At 50.7% G+C, this 17,627-nt stretch overlaps 1 protein-coding gene across 1 annotated transcript in view; it reads left to right on the plus strand.

Annotated features, from left to right (window-relative positions):
• The window catches only part of MYO5B (myosin VB), a 347,774-nt gene that overhangs the window by 306,913 nt on the left and 23,234 nt on the right, over nucleotides 1-17,627 (plus strand). The window contains exons 27-31 of the mRNA XM_044774721.2: nucleotides 88-153; nucleotides 2,130-2,369; nucleotides 3,265-3,365; nucleotides 11,811-12,009; nucleotides 15,545-15,638. Of these exons, the coding sequence (XP_044630656.2) occupies nucleotides 88-153; nucleotides 2,130-2,369; nucleotides 3,265-3,365; nucleotides 11,811-12,009; nucleotides 15,545-15,638 (700 nt within the window). The remainder of the gene's footprint in view (nucleotides 1-87; nucleotides 154-2,129; nucleotides 2,370-3,264; nucleotides 3,366-11,810; nucleotides 12,010-15,544; nucleotides 15,639-17,627) is intronic.

The following is a 17,627-nucleotide window of genomic DNA, read 5'->3' on the forward strand; positions in this document are numbered from 1 at the left end:
AGCAGATTTTGACCATGGGTGGAGATACTTGTGTGGAATAGCTGCCTAGTAGTCCATGCTCACCTTTCTGTCTCTCTGTTCTTGCAGGTGGACCAACCAAAGAATGACATAGATGTGGACCAGGATGCAGATCTAGCCTACAATAGCCTGAAGGTAAGATTCTTGGAAGACAAGCTTCCTTGAACTCTCACCCTGTAGAGGATAGATGATGAAGCTGGGCGGCAGCAAACCTGCTCCTAAACTCTGGTCTGCTAATAAGCGGAGCCATAAGCACACAATTTCCCTTTGCCACACTTTAGTTTCTTCATCTTTGAAATGAAGGAAAATTTAGATCTGCTACAAGGGACTATAATGTATGCTAATAGGAAACTGTTCCCTCTGTTCACAACACTTCTGACAGAAAATATATAGGTTTTCCACACCAAGCAATTCTCCCATTCTCTGCCTACACCAGCTGGGTGTCCTACGGTTTAATCCAATTCTGGCACTAACTACCTGTGTTACTGCACAAAAATGGGGTTTTCTTGCATGATGCGCATAAACAAGCCAATTAATTATGACATCAGCTTTGGGGGAAAAATCAGCTTTATTCTGCAATATCGATATGCAGGGAGACAGGGGGTGTGTGGCCTCAGATCTGTCTCCCTAATTCAGGATTTGGGGCGAAATTTAAGAGGCTAGGTAGAACAGGCTGGAACGCGGAAACGCTGGCGGGACAGGTTTTGATTGGTGGACTGCAAGCATTTATGATGGTGAGATTCTAAACATTTATGACAGGGTTCTAAACTTTTATGATGAGGTGAGGAAGGAATTTTAACACCGGGTCTTCCTGAATGAGGCACCCCTCATTTCTGATAAGAGTCTGACTTTTAAGTTCCAGTTGTGTTCCTGGTCTTGTGGTTCCACAGTCATTTCAGGTCAAAATTTCTTCTTCTGCGCATGCTCTGGCTCCATGACATTGCAAATTTTCTGAAAGGCAATTCTGAATCACTTTGTTGATAAGATGGAGTCAGTTGAACTGGTCCTGGAGGGCCCCCAGTTACAAGAAGCACATGTTTTGGACACTGGGCTCAAGTGCTATCTGTGGGAGTGAGATTGGGTAGAAGGGTCCTGGGGCTGGTCACACCTGGCAGAGCATTATCCAAGGAGGCCTGAAGTGTGGCAGGGCTGGTACATTGACCTCCCTGGACCAGGCGTCAGCAGTGCTGGGCTGTAGTCCTGTCTCAGCCTCTGTACTCACTGTGAGCCTTCCCTCCATTCTCAGCTTCCACATTCAGAAAATCAAAGGATTATACCCAAAGGGCCCTTATTTCTATGTTCCTATGACCCTGTAATAATTGTGCAACTAATGCCTGCTTTCCACATTTTTGGGTTTTCCTTGGGATATTTTGAATCTCAGATATTTCAGAGCCCTACTATCAATTTGTGATCATCAGACTTTAAATCTTCTGACTTCATCTCAAACACAAAGTTAAATATTTTATCCAGAAAACTTTAAATACATTCCAAAATCTTTCGGTATTATTTTTGATTCTATATACAGGTAATTTTTCTTCCACTGGCATTGATGGCCAGTGGCTTTCTGTATGACCAAAACAACAAAACAGTGTTTTTGATGTATTCTCTAAAACATTAGTCCATGTGATGCACCTTGGGGAAAAAAAAGGGGGCTGTCTAGATAAATAACTTGAGGAAATCCTGCATTCCATACCCTCTCTTGGAAAGTCACAAAGTACGTTAATATATTAAGGTTCTAGGAGGTCCTGCGTGAAATGCATGAAGTTTAAAACTAACCTGGCTTTTCCACAAGGATGGGTTTTATTGGCTAAATATGCTTAGAATACAAACACTACTGAATCGCTTCAGGGAATGTTGCCATAGAGGCGTCGTGTCAGATGTTTCACACCAATAACTTGGGGTTATGGGTTCAAATCCAGGCCCCAGCTCTGGCTGCTTCCTGATGCCAGTCAGAACTTGTGCCTTATATTTCATCATTAAGATGGGAAGGTGGCTCTTAGCTCCCCAGGAGGACAGGCAGGTTGGTTAAGGAAGGTGGAGGAGGAAGCCCACATGGGGACAGTGCCCTGGATCTAGGGACCAACAGCGTGTATCACACCACTGTCTTCCAGAGACAAGAGCTGGAGTCAGAGAACAAGAAGCTGAAGAATGAACTGAACGAGCTGAGGAAAGCCATGGCCGACCAAGCCACACAGAGTGACTCCACCCACAGTTCCCCAGACAGCTACAGCCTCCTGCTGAACCAGCTCAAGCTGGCAAATGAGGAGCTTGAGGTTCGCAAGGAGGAGGTGCTCATCCTGAGGACCCAGATTGTCAGTGCTGACCAGCGACGACTTGCTGGCAAGAGCACGGTAACAAGATGGCAGCCATGGTTGGGCTTGTTAGGGGGTGACAGTAGGCAACAGATTTGGTGTTTTTCTTACATATCATTACCCACGAAGATCTTAAACCTAAACCTAAAAGAGCAGAGTCTTTTGCTCTAGGGTCTCCTCTAAAGGCAGAGTGAGGTACTTGCTGCCCTCTCAGCATGACCTTTCATGGAAGTCTTTTCTAGAAGTTTCTAGAATCTTCTGAAGTTGCTCAGTATGAATGTGTTCAAAAAGAACAAGGCAGAGAATTAGAGAGACATAAGGGCGACAGCCTGAGCAGCCCCCTTGGCCTGGTTTTTCACTCATGCCTTGCCCCTTGCTACTTACTTTGTTACTGAGGTGGAGAAAGTCTTCCTCACTCTTAGTCCTCCCAGGGTAGCAAGTCCAACTTAGCAATTTTTCCTAATGTTTTCACCTTCTGGGGCAGATTGTAGAGCAGGAGGGAGGGGACAGAGGCCACCTGGGTCATTCTGGGCTCTAAGGCTGGGTCACTTCTGGGCATGGGCCCTGGGGCAGCATGGGGGTGGGGGCAGGTAGGCGTTATCGAGTGTGGAGGGTTCAAAAGTGAGACAGACTTTAATCACATTCTCTGGATTTGAGGTGCTTTCTCCTTTCGAGACACTGTCCTTGCCATCTTCCTCCTACCGCTCCAAACTCAGTGCCTTTCTCAACCAGGCTTGTCATTCTGTGACTCTTCCGATGTGACCTTTTAAAGTCACATTCCTGCCTGGATTTGACTACTGTTATCTGAAGTCATCCCTGGCTTTTGTTGTTTTCCAAAGGCTTATTTTTATACCTCTGTCTATATATAGTCATTTCATGGCAATTGTTTGTATAACCAATGGAGTTATTTATTTTTTAATCTGGGACTTTCTAGGAGCCGAACATTAATGCCAGGACAAGTTGGCCTAACAGTGAAAAGCACGTGGATCAGGAAGATGCCATCGAGGCCTATCACGGCGTCTGCCAGACAAACAGGTAAGTCCCACCTAGTGGTAACCGTCCCTGGAGGAGGTGCTGGCAGAGGGGCCCAGCCCAACCTCATCTCTGAAGGCTGCTCCTCAGGCATCCCCGTGAGCTCAGCATCAGGGTACTGCTCACTATAGAAGATACATGATTAGGAGCAGACTCGATGAGTCCCATGCCCTGAGGAAGCCCACTGTTAGCTTCACAAGACTCCAGTAACACACCTAGAGCATCAGAACCCAGGTCCTCTGGAAAGCATTCGCAAAGGGAGCTTCCCTGGGAGGTTTGACAGGAGGCAGAGGAAAGGGAAAGACTGGCTGAGGGTGGCTTTTCTCCTTGCGAGGGAAGCCAGTGCCAAGTGAGCCCAACCAGTCAGGAGGAGGGGGCCAGCCCCAGCTGTTTGCTGCAATGCCATCTTTACTCAACCGGGCTGGTGGGCCTTACACCATGGTGAGCCCCCTTCTCTGTCATTTAAAAGAAAGGGAACCCCAGCTAGGCAGTACAGAGGTTGGATGGGAGAATCTGACTACTACCATATCGGCTAAAATGGGATTGCCCTGGATTTTAGTTAACCAGCCACCTCTGGTCCCTCCTCAAGGATGAGCCAACCCAGGGTCAAGGCAAAAGAGTGACCGTCGGAGGGAGGCAGCAGGGCCCTGAGACGTAGGGCAGAACAGAGACCCCGAGGTGCTATGGCAGAGCGCCTGAGAATGTGGACTCTGGAGTCCATTCTCTACCAGTTGTTTAGTAACTGCTTCATAACCACTCAGTGCCTCAGTGTCCTCCTCTGTGAACTGGGGACAGTCATAGCAGCATACCTCCTGTGGTGATTGAGAAGATCAGGTGGGTTAGTCTGTGTAAAGTACTTAGAACAGTGCCTGCACGTGACAAGCACCCAATAGATGTTAACGTTGTTATCACTGTTGTTATTATCTTTGCCTCCTTGTGCCTCTGTGGGCACTTGTAAAAGTGGAGGTGACCTTTTCCTTGGCTGCCTTTCTCTCTTACCTCAACTAACTGAATGTTGAGCCATCACTAAGCATTTGTTCAAAATTGCTGAAAACATCAAGCACTTCCAGCAAATGTCAGTAGGTGGCACCAGGAGTGTGCCGTGAACTTGGCGAGAAGGTCACAGGATCGCTGAAGATTTCCTAGTGCTCTGATCTCCAGATCTTCTCATCCAGCCCTCTTTCTGCAGACAGGGAAACTGAGGCTCAGAAGGGCTGAGCTCCTCGGGCTCACAGCCAGCCTGTAACTGAGTCAAGGTAGAATCCAGAAGGCCTGGCTCCCAGGCAGGGCTGCTTCCAGCCACACTGTAGGTAATCAGAAGGTGAAGGTATTTAGCAGCGCCCAGCGGGGAGGTAAATTTATTTCAGGAGAGATGTCATTCTTTTTGCTAAAGGAGAGAGAGAAGGAAATGAAGGTGAATCTCTCTCAGTGCTAAAACTGGAGTCAAGATTTAGTCATTTTAAATTATCTTGGGTGAAGATAAGAAGTGAGATGAATAAGGAAAAAAGCACAGGTGATATTTAAAATTTGAAAAAATCAAAAGAAGGAAAAAGAAGGAAATATGCGTGAGTGTGCATATCTTTCTTATCTTCAGAACCATCGCTGTTATCAGCTCCCTATTTCTTCATCCACATCATGGTCAGGGATCCAGTCTCAAGTACACGTTTTGCCAGGGGCTGCTTAATACCCTGGCTGTGTCTTCCTCTGCAGCAGTAATAATGCTAGCGATAAGATATAAGAAAAGCTATTTTTACGTTAAAATAATTCCGTTCCCAGCAAGCCCAGGGTACAATAGGGAAAGAATAACCTGTGAAACCGAGTTAAGTACAGACAGGAGCTGCTGCCTGGGGAGGGGAAGCTGGAAGAAGCAGTTCCCCAGTGCCTGCCATACCTGGAAGTGACACTCGTGGGTTTGTGTCTCTTCCAATTTGGCAAATCCCAGCAGTGAAGGAGGACAGCAGGGAGCAGGCTGGCAGGGCAGGAGGATGCGGACTGTGATTCCTGGCACCCAGCTGGCAACAAGGGCATCCTGTTAGAACAGGGGCTGCCCCAATGACACACGGCGGCCCCGGGGACAAGGGTGCTTTGAAGACAGAGTTGTTTTTCTCTCCTACTGTTTCCTGTAATAGAGAGTGTTCTGGCTTCAATAGAAATTATATTATGCATGGGTGGTTGCGGGGGGAGTTGGGAAATCTGTCCAGTCCCTAGGAAAATTTACATTCATACACTGAATTCTGCTTAGATTTCTGAAAGGAATCTAGACACACACACATTCGCAGGCACACATACTCCACCATGCCCAATGACAGCCCTTCAAAGCGTCCATGGTCCCAAGTTCAGAACATTTTCAGTTGCTAACTTTCAGGGTTGACAGAGTTCTGTTATGATCTTTACAATTGCGTCTTTCCCTTTCTTTTTAAATTTGAGGAGGGAAGCCAGTGTTGAGAGCCCGCTCTGGGAATCACCATAGGAATATGTACAGCACTTCTGCTTCCAAAAACCTGTCTCATTTTCACATCGTGGGAACAAAGAGAAACCAGCATCATTGTCACCATTTACACATGGCAAAACTAAAGTAAAGAGAGGGTGGTCCCTGCCCCAGAGATAGGCTGCTGCAGGCAGAGTGGGGTGTCTGGAGAGTCTGCCGTCTTCTCAGGGCTGTCTGCCAAGGTGTATGGGGAGGTGGGCTAGGAGAGCAGGGGTTCCTGCTGCTCTCAGGCCGGCCTCACCTGTGGCACGCACTCAAGGTCGCAGAGCTAGGTAGGGGCAGGAGTGTGGCCAGGGCTCAGGTCTGGCTCCAGGAACAGTGCGCCTTTGGCCACTGGCCATTTCCCCCCAAGCCTTGCCAAGTCTAGAACTCCAAAGCGAGGCTTAGGGTGCATTAGTGGACCTTTCCTCGGGCCCCAGGAAACATCCTTGCAGCCCCTCTCCACCCAGCAGATCCCAGCAAACAACAGGAGCCTCTCAGCACAGAGAGTAGCTTTGCTGTTGCCGCCTGGGCTTGGGCAGGTAAACCTGGGGTCATTGCTCACCCCATAGTGGGCCTGCCTGGGACAGCAGAGGCAGTGTTTAACCAGGAAGGGTGTGTGCGCCACCTTAGGATGCGCTTGGGGTTTACGGCTCATTTGGCCTTGAGCCCTAGCTGCTACGGAATGTCTGCTTGGAATGGCAAAGAAGGGCAAGAGCCTGATTCTGCTCCACTCCTCTCTCACAAGTCCTCTCTTTAACTGCTCATGGCTAGAAACTGTCAGCTTTGCTCTAGGAGATGATCATTCCCTGCGTTTCCCAAAATTCTGTTGGTCCTGAGCCATCAGCACCATTTCTGTCTGCGGGAATTCAGTGGCGTAACCATGTATACCCATGAGCAGTTCACCCTCGTGTGGCCAGGCCTGTAGGTTCATGATTCTCTCTTATTCATGATGTTGGGGTTGCTGCCTCCCATTTCTCAGAGATCCCCAGGAATTTCCTAGGCAGTTGGGTAGAAAGTCTAGGTGTGAACTAAAGAAATAAGAACATCCATGGAGCACAAAGTGGTCTTCTTAGAAATGACCCTCTCCCAGCTGGCAGGAACCTGGCCTGTTTCTGTCCACAGGGAGGCAGGTCCTTAAGCTGGGGCAGAGGGGTGGGTGGTGGCTCCTAGTTTTCATCACCTCCACAGTGGGGAAGTGAGTATTATCCCAGGCCTTTTCTGGTGCATGACCTTTACAGCTTAATCAGGTTATACAATTAAAGATCCAGAAGAAACCTCGCAGATACACATGAAGAGATGGGCCCAGGCGTGTAGGTAGGTGATCAGGCCAGGCCTGGCTCATCAGCCCTTTTCCTCAACTCTGTGTCTTGCTGCCTCCTGCAATCGGAGACTCTATCTGCTGCTTATTCATGTACGTGTCTGTGGCCTCTTTGGGCGTGGGGCTCAGCACAGTGGCGTATACGCAGGAGATTTTTCATGAATATTTGTTGATTTATTAATTGACGTCAAGTGCTTAGGTTAAAAACAAAAATTCCTCTGAGCAGTTTGGGATTTTCCTTCTCTTGCCACCAGGTGGCGCTCCCTACCCAGCCTTCGCCCCTAATGGTGGGCCTGGAGCGGGAGGAGAAGCTCCTGTGCAGACTTGTCTTTCATCTGGGAACACAGGACAGACCTGGAGGTGGTTGACTGGTTTTTAATTTATTCGTGTGCCTGACTTCCTGAGCACTGTGGGCTGACTGGGCCGCCCGGTTCCCTACTTTTATCTTGGTGCATCATGCCTGGCCTGTTACAGAATTAAGAATTCTGAGTGTCTCCTCTGAGGCTGATGACCTGGGAATGAATGCTAACTTCTCACTGTTTAGCTCAGCAGCATCCATGCGTCCCCCTGGAGAGGGAGTGGGAGCATCTGCCCTCCTGGGAACTACAGGAGTGTGGTGACCCTGTGAGAGAGACCGGGCAGCCTCTCCTGGGGGTCTTGAGGGCCAGCCAGTATGGGACAGGAAGAGAGCTTTAGACCAAGGTCGGGCGGCCACCTGGGTTCTAGCCCAGGTGTCAGTGTCAGGCAAGTGACGTCCATCTTGGCATCTCTCCACGTGTGCAAAATGAGGTGGTTGGAGTAAAGGATCCCACATGCCCTCTCAGCACCGATGCACTCGCCTCCCGGCCCACCACAGAAGGACAGCACTGTGCCTGGAAGTCCTCCCAGGGAGCCCCCCACTTTGGGTCAAAGCAGTAGGTACTAAAAGGCCCTAGTTAAAGGTTAGTGTCATACCTGAGCAGGGAAAGGTGCTGAGCTCTCTGCTGGCCCTGACACAGCCCAGGTGGCTTTGGAGTTTGCTAGGATGCATGGAACACACAGGACAGCCAAGTGCTAAGCATGGGAGGGGATAGCAAAAGTCTACAACCAGGGGCAGCCTCCAGGGAGGCCAGGCCTGGGTGAGGCTCTGGACCTTTGAGGAGCCGGAGTCCGGAACAGGAAAGATCCCAGGATGAGCTTGTTGGCAGTAATTCCCCCGCTGCCCCATTGCGGGGAGAACATGCTGTGACAGTAAGGGGTGGACCCAGGGAACTGAAGCCCTAGAGTAGCCCCAGCAGTCCAGTCTCCACTATGCCCCGCTCCCCTCATTTCCTTCAGACTTTCAGGGTGGGGCCTGGTGTTGACGAGACCAGCTGTGTCCAAGAGGCAGCCCGGGTGGGCCTTGCAGGGTCACTAAGTTTTTATTAGCTGTTTCTTTATGTAAGATTCTGCAGCAAGGGCTGGAGTTGAGATGAGTTAATACTTTTGTGCCCTTAAGCAGCAGCAGAAAGGAGATACACATTGAAAAGCAGGCAAAATATTGTCTCTTTCTTCCTCCTCCCTACAAAGTGCCTTCCCTGCTGCGGGGGTGTGGGGGCACACAGCATCCCAGGAGGCTGCCCTCCCGCCCTGGACAGTGAATGCCTGCTCAGCCTCTGCAGCTTCCCCCGTGCAGAGTGCTCTCCTCCCCGTTCTGTGTGCATCTCCCCTGATTCTCCCTTTTATTTTCCAAATCAGAATCATTCTGGGAGAGAGAAGGACGGTGTGTGAGAGCATATCACTGCCTCCGCCCGGCTTGTGCACTGTTTTTTACAGTTACCCAAACAAGTGCATCCCTTTGTTCTCTCTTCAGCAGCATGTGTTCTGGCCTGAATGACCAGTGAGACTCACATGAGAGCGCATGAACCCCATTCCAAGACAGGAACTGGGAGACAGTGGAGAAGCTGTTTGCAGGCACCCAAGTGCTGGTGGCGGGAGAGGAAGGAGGGAAGCTGGGAGTTCTTGAGCCCTTCCCCTTTTCATTTCCAAACCTTGGCTGGAATCGCTTTACCGTCCCGGGCGCTCTGCCTGCCTGTCTCTTTCCTCTACACTGGATGCCCTGTTTTTTATCCTTTATTTCTAGCAAGACTGAGGATTGGGGATATTTGAATGAAGATGGAGAACTGGGCTTGGCCTACCAAGGCCTAAAGCAAGTTGCCAGGTCAAATATATGCCTTTCTTCCTGTGTCTGCCATGTCTGTTCTGCCTGCTCATGTCTATGCTTAATTGTTTTTCAGCTAGCATGGATGTAAGGGAACTGGGTACCATTCACGGGTGGATGTGGGGGGTAGCCCTCAGCTCACCCATATGGCACTTTGTGTCCAGGCTGCATGGATGAGGTCAGGGGAAGCTGCTTGTTTGGATCAAGGTGATGGCACTTGATGGTTCAATGGAACCTTGGAAACCACCTGGTCCAACTCACTCTATGGGAGAAGGAATACACAAGGGGCAAGTTAACGTGGCAGCAGGCACACAGCTATTTAGAACAGGGCTGAGAAGGATATTCTTGGGTCTCCTGAGTCTGTGCTGCTTCCATGCTACCTGTTGACCATCTAAACTCTGCAGGGTCAGCCCTGAATGTTGGCTGGATGTGTGCTGCTGGTTGTGCTCTGTGCACAGGGCTCCTCAGAGCCTGCCCTCCAGCATGCCCAGTGCAGTGACTGCCTGGAGCTGACAACAGCTAACGAGCCCCATGCTCGGTGCGCTGCATGTATCAAGTCTGACCCTCACCACACACTCATGGGACGAGGACATTGAAGCTTGCAGGATTTAAGGAACTGCATAAGCAGAAGATCCAGAATTTGAACCTGGTTCCATTTGATACCAGAGTCAGAATCCATAGCCCATTGGCCTCCAGCCATGGCTAAACCATTTAGCAAGCAAGGTCAGACATGCACAAAAATAGCTCAACATTATGGTCTCGTCACACCTTTGTTGCAGTGTGTGGCTTTTCAGGGCGGCGGCTTAGCTTTGTGCATTTGAGACTGCCAGCAATAGATGGGATAATGGTCTTCAGGCTTGTTCCCCAGAAGAGGAAACTGAAGCTCAGTGAGGTGGAGTGAGGGCCGTGCCCAGCCCACTCGGCCAGGCAGTGGCGGAGCTGGAACGGGAGCCTGGCACACTCACACACCATCTCCAAAGTTCTGCCTGCTGATGACGTAGTGGAGGTCCCATTACAGCAACAAGAGCATCTCTTCTTGGAAAAAGAAAGTCCAGGTCAGCTGGTTCTCAAGGCAGTGTGTCTCCTGGCTCTGGGTTCAAATATGACCCCACCGTCTCTGAGCAAGGTGACATCTGTCGCCATTACTCGCTGGTAGAATGTGGATCACAACAGGACCTGCTGCCTCAGGTCATTATAAGGAGTAGTTAACACAGGTAAAGCACTTCACACATGCCTGGCATATAGTAAGCATGGAAGGACTATTAGGTGCTACTTGCATTATTATAATGGCTATTATTCAATGAGGTCAGATTCCTATCCCACCCAGAGATCTGTTTTATTGGAGGGGGACACCCGTGTGTGAAACCAGGTAATTCCTCCAGGCTCTCTATCAGGAGATTGGACATGGTTTAATACATAAGCAGGTGAATGCATTAAAAGTGCAAACAAAGCACAGGTCTATGCATCAGGAGATCCGGCTTCTAGAACCAGCTCTGCCACTGGCTGTGGCCTCAAAGCTCTCTTGCCTTAGTTTTCTCACCCGCAGGATGAGGTAGCTAGTCTGACACTTGGGCAGGGGTTCCTGGACCACGTACAGGACCCTAGCCCAAGTCACCAACCAGAGTCTATGTGGAGGATAAAGATGTGAGCTTAAAGTCACAGCCCAAATCAGGAACTGATCCTTGGGGCAGAGTCCCTAGAACCCCAGCGTTGCTATTCTCTCTCTCGTTAAATTTATAACTTACTGGTGATTGCTTTTAGTGGATTGTAGCCAAGATTGGATGTTATCTGAATGTTGTATGTCCTCTAAAATGCTGATTTAATTACCAAATTATTCCCCACAATTCTCACATTCTTACTGCTTTCCCTTGGTAATGCTGCCAGTAGTGAGTGGGCAAATCAGTCATTTCTTCTGTCATGTCTTCATTCATTTTGTGTAACTGTGTTGAGAATCCACTGGGAGCCAAGCATCGCACCCAGTGCTGCTGTGAAGCTGACTGAGCTGCCGAAAACGTAGTTGATTCCGTCTGGGAGTTCGCAGTATAGATGTGCCCCTCTCTCTAGGTCCCTTGTAGATTTGCTCCCTCCTCCAGATGCAAATACTTTTATTTAAAAGATGCTATGAGACATTTATTTCTGCTGATGACATTTTGACGTGGAGATAACCTCTCAACACCAAACCAACAGAGTGTGCTTCAGAATGAGGAACAAGGGGAGGGGGGTGGTCACGACAGAGGCCTAAGACCAGGGGTGCTGAGTTTGGCCCCGTTTCCTGTCATCTGGAAGGACAGGCTGGTCTGCTTGCCTGAGGAGCTCCATAGATCTGTTTCCCTCAGTGTCTGTCCCCTGTTGAATTCATGCAATTGCCGCTGCTGCTCATGTGTGCTTGGCTGCTGCCCTGTTGTGTGCCCATCAGTGGCCCCTCACATGGGGGCACTGACCCTCGCCCCATGGTGACCTGCCCTCCTCTCCCTGGCACAGGTTGCTGGAGGCACAGCTGCAGGCCCAGAGCCGGGAGCATGAGGAGGAGGTGGAGCACCTCAAGGCGCAGGTGGAGGCCCTCAAGGAGGAGATGGACAAGCAGCAGCAGACCTTCTGCCAAACGCTGCTGCTTTCCCCAGAAGCCCAGGTGGAATTTGGCGTCCAGCAGGAGATAACCCGGCTGACCAATGAGAACCTGGTGAGTAGCCGTGCCCAGTTGGCTCCCAGCTCTGGGAAGTCACATTTTGGAAGAAAATGGGACGAGGAATGGACAAGGTTCATGTCCTTGGCCCTGTAGCAGGAACAGAGAATCTAGAAACTTCTAGTCAGCAAAAGTTTGTGGAGCTCTTTCCAGTTCTCTGTTACTGTATAACCAACCTCCCCTGACCTTAGCAGCTTAAAACAGCAAACACATTGTGCAGGTCAGCAATTCTGGCAGTGTCGGGGGCCTTACCTCTGCTCCGCTGGTGTAGGCTGGGCTGGAGGATCTGAGACAACCTCCATCCTGTGTCTGGAGTATCGGTGCTGGCTGTTGCCTAGGGGCCTTGGTTCCCCTCCATGTGGTCTCTCACCACATGCACTCTCATCGTTCGTTGGCCTACTCTGAGCTTCTTTACTTGGTAGCTGCCTTCCAAGAAGATGAAAGCAGGATCTGGGAGGCCTCTCCAGACCTAGTCCCAGAGCCGGCACAGGGTCACCTCTGCCACGTTCTGTTGATCAAAACAAATCCTGTTGCTAGGCCGGATTTAGTGGGGGGTACACTCTTCCTCTCCCTAGGAGGAGGAAAGGGAGGTATATGCTGGTGGCCATAATTGCAGACAGTCACCAAAGGAGCCCTGGCAGACACCAGAAAAATGGAAGACAGTCTCTGTCCTCAGAGAGCTCACAGGTTAGTAGACACACACGAAAGAAGTGAAAGAAGATAGTGTTTCTAAAAATGTGATTCTACGTGGGATTAACAAGTATTACAGAGAATTGTAAAGGAGGCTTGGCTGAGGCAGGAGGCATGGAGGGGATGTCAACCACGTAGACAGGCAGAGAGGAGCGGGGAGAAGAGGGGCGTGGACACAGGCACTCAGGAGCGAGGGCAGGCGGAAGATGGGGTGGCACAGGAGGGCCACTAGCCTTCTGGAGCTGAGAGTGCCTGTTCTGGGAGCCGCAGGAGGTGCCCTGAACCTAGCCGGCAAGTTCATGCGCCAGCAGACCTTGCCGTCCAAGAGCCTTTCCCCTTTATACCCAGGTGACCCAGTGATGGGTGACCAGTTCAGTCAATCCCGAGATTCAACAGGACTTGTATTCCTCATTCCTTCCCTCTGATTCTCTCTATCTCTGCATGTCACTGTTATACACACGTCTGTAAACTGGCAGCTTTATGAAAAGAAATCTTTGTATTAAATTGTTGGACTTGCTTCTACCAAGTAAAGAAGGCAGTGTGGAAAATGCCTCCACCAGCCCCGTTCTCCCTGGAGGGACCATTGACCAAGTGGTGTGGTGGGCGACCACCTTATAAGGAGGGCTGTGTTCCATGGAGGAATGCACCAGCTCATCAGGAGGGCTTAGGAGTCAGTACTGTGACTGCTGAGTAGTGGGCCTGGGACCTGAGCAGGAGCCTGGGTTGCTGGGCGGGTGAGGCTGAAGACGAGGTGAGGAGGTCTTCAGCTTGCAGCCTGATGGGAGACTCCTTCTAGAGCATGGTCCACCCTGTTTGCCCAGGCAGAGGCTGGGGCTCATAGGCAGAGCCAGCAGGGCCAGGGGCTTCTGTGATTTCTGTTCCCTTGCTGAGCAAGCATTAGTACCTCCTGTGGGCCGGCTGGCGGAGCCCTGACAGTGGCGGCGAGGATGAGGCCTGTGCACCTGAACCACAGCATGGAGCGCTGGGGTGCCTCAGAGTCGAGTTTAGAGGAATTCGGGCAAATGGCTTCTAGCTGGAGTGATTGGGAAGGCTATGGATGCTGACAGGAGGATGACATGCTCATCTCTGTTTCCAAGATTCCTCATAGGTTGAACTCATTCTTTCGTAAGCCATCTGTAAGGTTAGCCTCCTCTGTGACTTTGGGCCTCAGTAGCTCCCCACATTTACCACTCACTGTGGCCAGCACCGCATTCCCTGTTGTTTGTCCTAAATTCATTGCTTTCAAGCTTGAAAGATCCTCAGGTAGTTCCAGCATGCGGCACTGGGAACCACTGCTCTCTACCGTTCCCCTTGACGTGGTAAGGAGTGCAGTGCTCCAGGACTCGAGGGCAGGGGGTGGGTAGAAAGAGCTAGAGACACCACACGGGAGCTGAGCCATGCGAAGCCGCTGTTCAGTGACGTGGATCAGAAGTACCCCTGGCCCAGTGGTCCAGGTGGAACACTCTGTTTCCTGGCTCTTTGTCCAGAAGCTGGCTGAGACTTCAGAGCTCTTAAAGACAGAAGATAATAGCCAAGGCCTGGCTACCAGATGTGTGTGATTTTTAACTGTAAATAGGTGGTGGAGCATTTATTATCTGACTGTCCAGAGTATAGAGAAAAATTTTAAAACAGTGGTTGAAGAGACACAAGCATGTTTTTGTCTTTTGGATTTGTAATGTCACATAGTGACTCTGGTCTGGAGCAGCTCAGGGTTCCTCCTTCACTGGATTGGCCAAGTCATTTACCTCCAAGCATTGGTTCCTCCTTGCAAGAGGAAGGGCCTCGTGAATCAGCGAGCATTCGGGGCGGCTGGCTGTTGTGAGGGTTATGTGAGCACCAGGTAGGGGTGGGGGTGGCACACAGTGAAGCCACTGGAGCTGGGGAGCCACAGGGACACTTGCAGGCTTTGGCACAGCTCAGGAAAGATGCCTAAGGATGAGATGGAGTGTGAGTAGAATGGAGGGTTCATAGGAACCCTTATGTGCCCCAAAGAATCTCATCTAAAGTTTCTCGAGGTACCTAGGTTGATGGGCTGACTCTCACTTGCCGTGCACTTGTGGGTCCCTGGCCTGGGTTTTACTCTGTGGTTTGTCATGGCCACAGCACTGAGATTGAGCTTTTGGCTGACTTTTATCTGGAGGCCAACCTTAAAAAATTGTCATGTCACCCAGATGTTTTCTGAGGTTCCTCAGTGGCATGTTTGCTTCTGTCTTCCATGTCGCTCCTAGTCACAGAAACTATAATGGTGATGGAGCTCCCTGCCTCGCCGACCACAGAGGACCACTGCCCAGCTGGGACAGAGGGGACATTAATGCTGTTCCAGGTCCCAGTGGGCTGAATGGCTTCCAGTGGCCACGGTTGCTAGGGATTGGGCAGCCACAGAGGGGCCCTGGCCGGGGTCCTGTTTGGCTTCTGGATCCCAGGTAATCTCACTGCCTGTCAGCTCTTCACCGCCGAGTGCCACGCCTTCACCTGTCCATTCCTTCCCAGGACACTGCCCACCCACCCACCTGGAGACACGTGGGCTCAGTGTCTCTTGGGGTTTGGTATGGTGACCTGAGGAGGCCTGGCCTGGAGAACCTTGGGGTTGACCCTGGTGCCAGGCAGCCTGAGCCAGGAGGAGCTGGCCCTATCTAGAGTGAGGGAATGAACTCTCACCCTTTTCCTCCTTCCTGGGTCCAAACCGGGCAGCAGTGAGCTGCTTAGGGTGGGTGTCCTGACTGGTCATGGAGCCTGGCCTCCTTGGGTGGCTGCCTCTGGCCACACTGGGCCTCAGGATTCTACCCTCTGCCCTCCAGCGTGGGGTTAGGTCTGTTCTCACACTGCTTCCTTCTGCTTTCAGGACCTTAAAGAACTGGTAGAAAAGCTAGAAAAGAATGAGAAGAAGCTCAAGAAACAGCTGAAGATTTACATGAAGAAAGTCCAGGACCTAGAAGGTAGTGTGGGTCTGTGAGTGTGTGCATGCATGCGTGTGTTGTGACGCACAGGTGTGTTCAGCCATGCCTGAGGGAAAGAACTGCCTACCTCGCTCTTTCCTCTTCACCAATTTCCTGGGATCTGTGCCCAGTCCAGGCGTGTGATAGAATCATTCAGACCACACAGGCTCCAACACTCTCAGTTGCCAGAATCTGGGCTAATGACACTTGAATTCAGCAGGTGGTTGGGTGCTTACTCTGAGCTCTACAGGGCTGGAGGGAGGGGCAACCCCTGCCCTCAAAGGGCTTAAAGCTGGGAGGCAAAACTGTGGTGTGAAAGATTACTGCATAACGCGAAGACCCAAACCCCAGTGGCCTCACTGCATGCTATGGGTAGTCAAGAAGGAGAGAGCTCAGTTCTGCGATTAGACTTCCAAACTGGAATCTGGCCCAGAGGGCTCAGGCAGAGATTTAAATTGCCGTTCCAGAAACATGCAGAATGTTCTCTTCCTCTGGCTCCCTGCTGCAAATCTAATCATGTCACTCCTCTGCCCCTCTTTGCATATGCCACCTTGCCTGGAACTCTCGGTGCCCCTTACCACCTGGATAGCCCCCAACCACCACCTGGATACCCCCCCTTCACCACCTGGATAACCCCCCATCACCTGGATACCCCACCACCACCTGGATAACCCCCCATCACCTGGATACCCCATGACCACCTGGATACTCCCCCGCATCACCTGGATACACTTGTCATCCTTCCACCCTCAGCTCAGGAGCTGTGTCCCCAGGACTCAAGTCCCTTCTTTCACTGTTCTAACACCATAGGTGTTGTCTGTTTGTTTAATCACCTAATTATGTCCACCTGCTGCTTTAGACGAAGCTCTAGGAGGGCAGGTATGTCTGTCCTATTCAGCGACCCTCCATCTTTGGACTTTTCATTTCTGTTCCTTAAGTTCTTATTCTCCTAGTCACGCAGGCTTCAGGCTTCTCCTTTTTGCTCAGTCTTGAAGACCTATCGCGCTCTCTCCTCAAATGCTTCTCTGTTCACCCCTCCTCCTCCTCCATGACCTTCCAAGGTTCCCAAATGACTATAGTAGCCAGCCAGTTCCCCACCTCTGCCCATGGTGCTGTCAGTCCTCTGTCACCTCCTCATTGCCTGCAGAATGAAATCCCTGCTCTTGTCTGGTGCTCCTCTCCAAATTCCCCTCTGCCCTCACAGAGCCTCCCCTCCAGCTGGCAGAGTGCTTTGAGCACACTCCCACCTCTGGGTGCTCGCTCTCCCTGCTCCCCTCCTGTTTGTGCCGAGCCTTGTGGGGCCACTGGGTCGATGGATCAGCCTCTTCCCACCTGCTCTTCCTCCCACCTCCTCCATCTGGTCCTGCAGCTTGCCCTGTGTGCTTGAGGATAACTCTGTAGATACCCACCACCCTCTCGCATGCTGTCAGGCCGGGGAAAGTCCTGAGTGAGGGATGACCAGGCCTTCATACCCTCAACCAAACCACTGAAATGCCACTTGAATAATTACCTTATGTATAATGTGTTGCTCCACAACGGGCATACATTCTGTGAAGTACATTGTTTGGCGATTTCATCATGGTGTGAACATCTTAGAGTGTACTGAAGGGGAGCAAAACTTGCCACCCCATAGTGTGTCTCTTTAACATGAGGATTATTTTAGGCTAATTATTTTTAAGAAACAAAAGACTCAAAGTTTTTTTGTTACCTCTCCCTTAACTGCCTAAAAGAATTGAGATTTAAAAAACCTGCCTCAGGAAGCAATCTGTCACCCTAGCATAAGATGAACCAGATGGTAGACAGGGAGGAACCTAGAAAAGCCTGTTTGTTGGGCTCCTTTCTGTGTTCTTCTGTTTCTGTGTAGCCAAACACTTGTTTTCCAAGTGTTTTCTCCTTTTCACCTACCTGTGAATTGTCTTCCTTCCCTTTGACCTCCCTGACTCTCCCCACCCCCAACATCTCCTTTTGTCTTTAGCTGAGGATGGTATT

Source organism: Equus asinus, chromosome 7, assembly GCF_041296235.1.
Source record: "Equus asinus isolate D_3611 breed Donkey chromosome 7, EquAss-T2T_v2, whole genome shotgun sequence".
Lineage (NCBI taxonomy): Eukaryota > Metazoa > Chordata > Mammalia > Perissodactyla > Equidae > Equus > Equus asinus.